Here is a 7,425-nt window from a genome sequence, read left to right as displayed (position 1 = left end):
AACTGCAGTCTGCAGGCCGTTTTTCTCAATGTCAGTGACTGATCTCTGTTGCTTTTGTCTTGTTGAACATTACTTTTAAAAGTTTGAAAGGCCAGTCAGTAAACAATTGCACATACTGCAGCAGCAAAGTTGGATACACAGCATTTTCTAGAATTCTGTCATATTTAGGTTGTCCACAGTTTATAGGCCATATAGTTTTATGTAGATTATCATTATTTGTGGTGGGGTAAAACAATTATATGTGACCACATTAAATAACAACAGTCCTCTACATAAGCACAAAATCAGAATCAGTATTCAGGACTTGGAACTGAAATTTTTATAAGAAGCATTTAAAGTTTGTGTCATCACTTCGTCAACACTACACCACAGTTCCAACTATAGAATAAGCAGGCATAAGCCTACTTCCATAAACATCAAATAATAAACACAATACCATTTATTTACAGACGCATGTTGTAGCAAAGAAATTAACTGAAAAAAAGTTAAGTAACTCACCTTTCTTCACTGAAATGAAGTCAGTTTATTTCATCTTGCATGACAACATCTTAAACTCAGCATGGAGATACTAGAGGATGATCCTGTTTTAATCAGTCATTAGTTTATTATATATTTTGAATACAGATTGACTTTAAAAAAGAAACCTAACCTGAAAAATATTCACTGGTGTAAAAAAATATGAAAATTAGCCCTGGTCTTACCTATAAAGTAACATCTACATGCTATTTGAAATTAAATTATATTTTGAAAAAAATAAGTTTTTACACTTGTGGAACAATTCTTAATCATGTCAAATGTGTTTGGGTCTGACAATCTCAGCCTCTGGACAATTTGATGGGGCAATAAAATATCTGATCAACAAACAGGTCTTATTATAGCATAAGAAAATTGTTAAAACCATAAATTAGCACTATACCTAATGAATTTTAAAGACTATCATCAGATAAAGCTGCTGATGGAGTATCATGTGAGTGAGCACAGTCTGTTTGTAGAGATGGGCCAACACAAGCAGAGCTGGAGACCTGGAGAGCACAGTCTGTGTTCACACTGCACTGATGGAGTCAAGGACGAGTTGCACTTCTTCATGGAGTGCAGCAAATATAAGACCATTGGAGACACTTACTTTACTCAGATAGCTTGAATTCTATCTGATTTCCAGTGAACAAGTCATTTTGACAAACGTTCATATGTTTGGGAGAAAATTAAGAGTGTGTCCAACTGGCAGAGCAATCTGTTCTCCTGTTATCATATAAGCTGAGCCTAATTTTACTTTTTTTCACTGCTCTGTGTATTTATTTATTTATTTATTTATTTATTTTTTTTGCTTACATGTAATTATTTATTCATTTATTTATATATGTGTGTAATATATTTAGTACTTAAAGGCACAATATGTAAGATTTTTAGATTAAATTGGATACCACTAGAAAAATGTTATATATTTTGTTGACTTTGTACTTGCATTATCCCAATTGTTTCCAATATTTCAATCCAGAGAAATCAGCTATTTTGACCAGTGTAACGTTCCATGTCATTGCGTTGCCTGTCAATAACGTCAGATCCGCATTACCCTCGACTTCCGTAGAAACAAAATACGCTTGAATATATTATCCCCCGGTTTCACAGACAAGGCTTAAGCATAGTCCAGGACTAAAATACATGTTTGAGCTATTTTAACTGAAAGCAACTTGCACTGACATATCTTAAAATATGTCAGAGCCATTGTTTTGCACACCAGTAATGTTTTTTTTCTAAGGCATATTTATAAAAGCTACTTAAATGTCTTAATTGAACCAAGGCCTAATCCTGGCGTAATCTAAGCCCTGTCTGTGAAACCAGCCCTAAGTGTTTTATTAAACAGGTGAGCCACTGTTTGGATACCTTTATTGACAGAAAACTAATCATTTGTTAGCTCAACATGGTTAGTCTTATTGTTTGAATGTCTTTTCCTTGATTTACTGCAAGTAACATGTTTGTACCCAAAAAGTAAATCAGACAACACTATTTTGTCAAGTAACTAACTTTGCATAATCAGAAAGAGATTTATTTGTAGTAACAGTAATACAGCATTTTCTCCACCATACAATGTTTTGAAATTAATTGCATGTCATTTAGCAACTCAAGTCATCCATCTTTTATTAATATATTTTAATATCGATCTAGCTTACTGCAGTGTGCAACAACTGTCTCACACCGGCCACTGAACAAACGCACAGAGTAACATTAACTTTCAACACACTCAAATTTATGTTTAGTATGATTATTTTGACTAAGTAAAACAGTGCTGCATTACCCCACAATTTTAATTTGTCAAATAAAGTGACCTGTATGAGAAGTAATTCATCACTTGCAGCTGTTTCATTAGAATGAAATAAAATAATGTGAATTTAAGTGATCTAACATAACTGTAAGAAAGTTCAAGTTAAGAGGAGGCGAATGTTAAACGCAACTTCAATCGAAATTTTAATCATAAAATATGCATAAACAATAAAACGAAAGGAGCGGCAGCGGCCGACTGCGGCATTAAAGCATAATATAAACAGCAACGTTATTAATTTGAATAAGCGACTTCTAGCAGCAAAAGTTACATACTGTGCCTTTAATGCTTTGCAACATTGTGCTATTCTACGCAGTCATGTCAGTAAAGCTAAGTGAACTGAATTGAATTGAACTGAATTGAGAGAGAGAGAGAGAGAGAGTGAGAGAGAGAGAGAGAGAGATTATTTCAACAACAAAACATCAGTAATCAAAAACACTTTGCTATAGGTGGAGATACAAATGTTTAAATCTGTTCGATTAAGAGAGTTTAACACTCAATGCATGGACACAACACCAGCCTTGTAACCTTTGAAGTAGCTTTAAAGTTTCATTATATTATTGAAACTGAACAAGTCTGTTTGCATTCATATTCAAAATTATTTAAAAATACCCACTGTGCTACGGCAATAGTAATCATTCTCACCATAAATGTAGGCTCAAATCTATGGCATGTTTAGGTTTCAGTGCTACATATGCTAGATAACTGTAAAATATATCATATGTAACGGTTATATAAAACAAGTCTTGATTTTAGTCAATGTATATTTTCCACCAGGTAGCAATTCTTTAGACACATTCATTTTAAAGTCATCCCAATGATGTTGTCAAAAGCAAATGTGGATTAATTTGGGGGGGGGTATTGTAAAGCCATCCTGAGTATAGGAGGAGGAAGACTTATTGATGCCCTTAATGTATATTAGACTATAAGGGGCAATCTGCAGTTTCCCACATGACATTTTAAGAACGTCCTAGTGGATCCCACATGAAGCTGCCAAGGTATCCAGCACCATTTGATATTTCAACACCAATATCTGGCTGTATGAAACGTACAAAAGTGCATGCTGGCAGCAAGCAATCAATTTTTTATATAAATTAACAAAAACAAATCATTTAAAAAGCTGAAATCTTTTGACAAGTGTAGAAAATGTGGTCATATACAACATAAAATACAACAAATATCCAATTCTGATTTAGTGGTTATGTCTACTACAGTATAACAAATCAAATAACACCAGCTTTCAAAAAGTCCTTTTCTCCATATGGTAAGATTATGTCACTTGTTTTGTAAAAAGTGCATGTCGATGCATGTCGGTGCAGGTTATGGGTTTTTTTAAATAGTGTCACTTTTTATATCATACTTTGTTACGGGCTACCAGACAAATAAGACTGTAATCATGAGAATAACAATGCATCGGATATACATTTTCAATCATCACAAAGCACTTAACACAAACTTATTAAAACATATCTGTGAAATGAAACATTTTTAGGCTATTGGCAAGCATGTCTGGATCTACAAAGAGAACCTTGTGCTTCAAAAATATGATAATTGATAATTCAAATGATATAACAAAATATTTTTTTTTCCTTACTTAAATATTAAAAACTAAAATATTAAAAACATGCCACACCACCAGAAACAACAAAAACACAGTTAAAGAGTCAGCTAAAAGCTCTGTGAGCTAAAGTGTTGTAAAGAAACACTATATAACTTACTGCTAACCTTTTCCACAACCAAGTTGACCTTTGAGGTTTCATTAAATGCAGGGAATAAAATCTGAAATCAGAAATCTGCAAACTGTTTACTGATATATCAATCCCCTCAAAAGCAATAGCCTATAATGCTATATCGCTAGAGAATTATCTGGATCATGGTCTATTGGGCTCACGTCTTTGAATTCACCTCTTCCCCTATGTAATAACAGACAAGGGCAATTTGGCCAAAAAAATAAGGAAACATATGTTTTGTTTGGCTAATATTAGATGGCTAAACATAATATGCATCTATGGATCTTTAGACATGAATATAAAAAAAATGTAAAAAGTATCTGAATAAAGCATGAACTCCCAGGCCTACCCTATATAGACCTACACAAAGTGATGGAACAGGCCCTTATTCCTTAGTCAAGAAAGGCAGTATTTTGACCAGAACACTAAATTATCATTGAAACATAAAAGCTGAAAACTGTCTTATATGGTATGGGCCTCAGTAAAAAGCTCACATCTATGAGTAGAAGGCCTTGTGATCATCTCACACTTCAAGTGCTGAGCTCAGGACTCTTAACCGCTTGTTCATCTTCTCTTGGCTTGGAGGCGAACTGGCCCTACTGGCCAAGCCCATTATCCAGCCCTGTATCAGTAACAACCAACCAATGCTGTCCCTATGCCATTTTGAATCAACCACATCTCAAAAAGCCTTGTTCCTAGATAACAAAAACATTCCACTTAGTCAAAGCTTTAATACTAATAAGCATATTAGGGACTATTTTATAATACTAATAAAACTGTTCCTTAGTTTGTGGATCCTATGGATTCAGAGTGAAAAGTGATATAGCCTGACGATGCAGATTGTGAACTTATAAAACTATTTGTGCTTCCTTTGCTTTCACCTTTAGACAGGTGTTTCTGTTCCACCCAAGCAGATGCATCTACCTGTCGTGTCCTAATACTTGAAGAAGACTGATCACCTGTCCGTCCACCCTGGCCCAACAGAATCAGCTCTGATGCACGCTTGGCATCACGCCTATGCTCAATGCATCCCTTAATGCCTGAGCCTTCGCCAGTTGCACTCCTGCCATCGCTACCGTCCTTCGTCTTTCTTGGCGTATCCTGAGGGATCTCAGTTAGTGTGGCTCCTTTGCCATGGTCGGAGCAGCGTCTCAACGCTTGAGGCTCGCGCTCAAAGTGTGTGAGCGGGAAATGCGGCAACAAGACGATGTGCTGCTCGAACGTCTCTGGGACAAGAGAGATCGCAGAGGCTCGGCGCGGGCTCCTCATTGGACTAGCCAGAGGTGTCTCGTCGATGAACTTAATCACTTCGTCGCGGCTAAAGCACTTGAAATCGTCCTCATAACGCTCGACTCGTGGAATCTGCTTGAGTGAATGCATGTCCTCTGATCGCCTCCTTTTGCGGTGAGGGTGGCTCTCCTCGTGGTAGGGTGCCGGGCTGCTCCGACGTCTCTCGTGGCGTGGCAAGCTGCATTGCGGGATGCCAATGATGTCCTCTGTGGAGCCCCAGCGATGTAGGTAAGACGGGATCTGACCGGTGGTCCACATGTCGGTTTCGTCGTGGGAGTATCTTCTTGTAGGGGGCACCTGGAGTAATACACAGACGAATGAACCAGTACATTTCTAAAAGCAAAATTCTACAAATTTCTGCTTCCGGCTCAATCTAAAGACATGAAACATTTTCTCAATGCATATGCATCTCTTATAAAGTCAATCAATGGAATTTTGTGAACTACGTATAATGGCAATACAGGCCTGCTTTCACTTTAAAGTAGGCTACTAATATTCATAGATTTTTACCTTTTAATAGGGATGTCTTTTAAAAATGTTTTGAGTACAAAATGAAGTGAATATTTTGTTTAGCTCATAATCACTCATTCTTCACACAGATACTCACATTCCACATTGTTCTGAGAACTACACAGGAAAGACATAAAATTAGTTTTTAGTATTCGAAAGAACTTTTAGTACACTATCCAAAGCATACAGCACAAGCCTAGCATGGAAGCAATTGTATTGGTTAATGAAGGAATGAGACGGCAGTTTACAAAGAAGTCCTATGGATTATGAAGTCTTTACTATACTCTGGCCAGTAGAGGGAAGCAAAGCATCAATTAAGCAATGCCATTCAGGTTTTTTTTTTCTTTTTCTTTTACTGTTTAAGTATATCAACTATTACACAAACTTAATTATGTATTATATTATGATACAGGACCAGCTGTAATGATCACTTCAACATTTTTACATTTTGGCATTTTACATTTTTACTCAGCTGATTAAAATGATATGTCTATTTTGTAAAAGCTTTTCATCTTGCTTTAAATATACTGCCCACTGTTTTTTTTTTTTTTTTTTTTTTTTTTTTTTTTCATTTTGTCTCATATAAAGATAAAGATGGAATTACCTCACAATTGTTTGACAGTGTTAAATATTATTGTCTGGAAGAGTTTATTGTTCAAGCCTAAATAGCTTGACAGCAAAAACAATAGCAGCTTGTACTTCCCAATTATTATGATATTCTGATACTCTGATGATGATGATGCAAAACACTGGTGAAATTGAAAAAGAACATTGATTCTGTAGTCTAATAATATAATGTTCTAATGTAGACACGTTTGTTTTGAGTTCTTTGTCAATAAGCATCAGTGTTTTTTGCAGAACGTCTTTGGAGCAATTCTAACACACACAATGTTTTATAAATTTTGAAGAGAACTTCAAAAGTTGATTCGTGCAATGTATATAGCAATAAAATCAGCAATGAAAAGCAGTCAAGCACTGCAGATTGTCTAACAGAGCTTTGGGAAGTGTTTGGTGTACACATTTATGGCATGTTCTCCACATTTAACCTCCAAGTCCAAATTTTCATTCCAGTCAGGCATATTTTTTAAAATTGGTTAATTATTTATACAGAAAAAAAAAAAAAGTATAATATGTGAAACTGATAATCCAGGCCAATGAAAGTTACATGTGGAGGTTACATGTGAGTGTTTATGGGCAGTATGTAAAGTAATCATTTGAATGTAAAAAGGTTAAAAGTTTGAAGTGAAGCATTGCACACCTCTAAAACTTACTGGCAGTCTCTAACATGAACTCTTAAATAAAGCCTTTATTTCCTTGTAGAAGTGGTTCAGATCATGGTTCTATACATAGTGGGTCATAGTGTCTATAACATGGGATTTTTACAACATGTCACATGATTAGCCATGTGTTTTGAATTTGGACTAGTATTTGAATTGTTTTTTTTCCCCCCTCATTTATATTTGCAATGACTTCAAGCTTTTAACTTTAAAATATAAACTGAAAAGGCATCAGTGGCAGTCGTCACATGAGCCCTGCAACAGTAGGCCTACATCAAAAATACCAAGATACCACTGGGGT

The 7,425-nt window shown here is 35.5% G+C and overlaps 1 protein-coding gene across 4 annotated transcripts in view; it reads right to left on the bottom strand.

Annotated features, from left to right (window-relative positions):
- Nucleotides 1-508: 508 nt before the first annotated feature.
- LOC127517601 (probable G-protein coupled receptor 153) overlaps nucleotides 509-7,425 on the bottom strand; it is an 84,737-nt gene continuing 77,820 nt past the window's right edge. For 2 of the 4 annotated variants that reach the window (XM_051903470.1, XM_051903471.1), the window contains 2 exons: nucleotides 5,945-5,964; nucleotides 509-5,634 (listed from right to left, as the gene is read on the bottom strand). In XM_051903470.1, coding sequence (XP_051759430.1) covers nucleotides 4,831-5,634; nucleotides 5,945-5,964 — 824 coding nt within the window. In that variant the 3' untranslated portion in view covers nucleotides 509-4,830. The remainder of the gene's footprint in view (nucleotides 5,635-5,944; nucleotides 5,965-7,425) is intronic. The other 2 variants (XM_051903469.1, XM_051903473.1) reach the window with 1 other exon arrangement.

This window comes from Ctenopharyngodon idella, chromosome 8, assembly GCF_019924925.1.
Source record: "Ctenopharyngodon idella isolate HZGC_01 chromosome 8, HZGC01, whole genome shotgun sequence".
NCBI lineage: Eukaryota > Metazoa > Chordata > Actinopteri > Cypriniformes > Xenocyprididae > Ctenopharyngodon > Ctenopharyngodon idella.
Note: the sequence above shows the minus strand (reverse complement) of the source record. Positions and strands in the feature narration are given on the sequence as shown.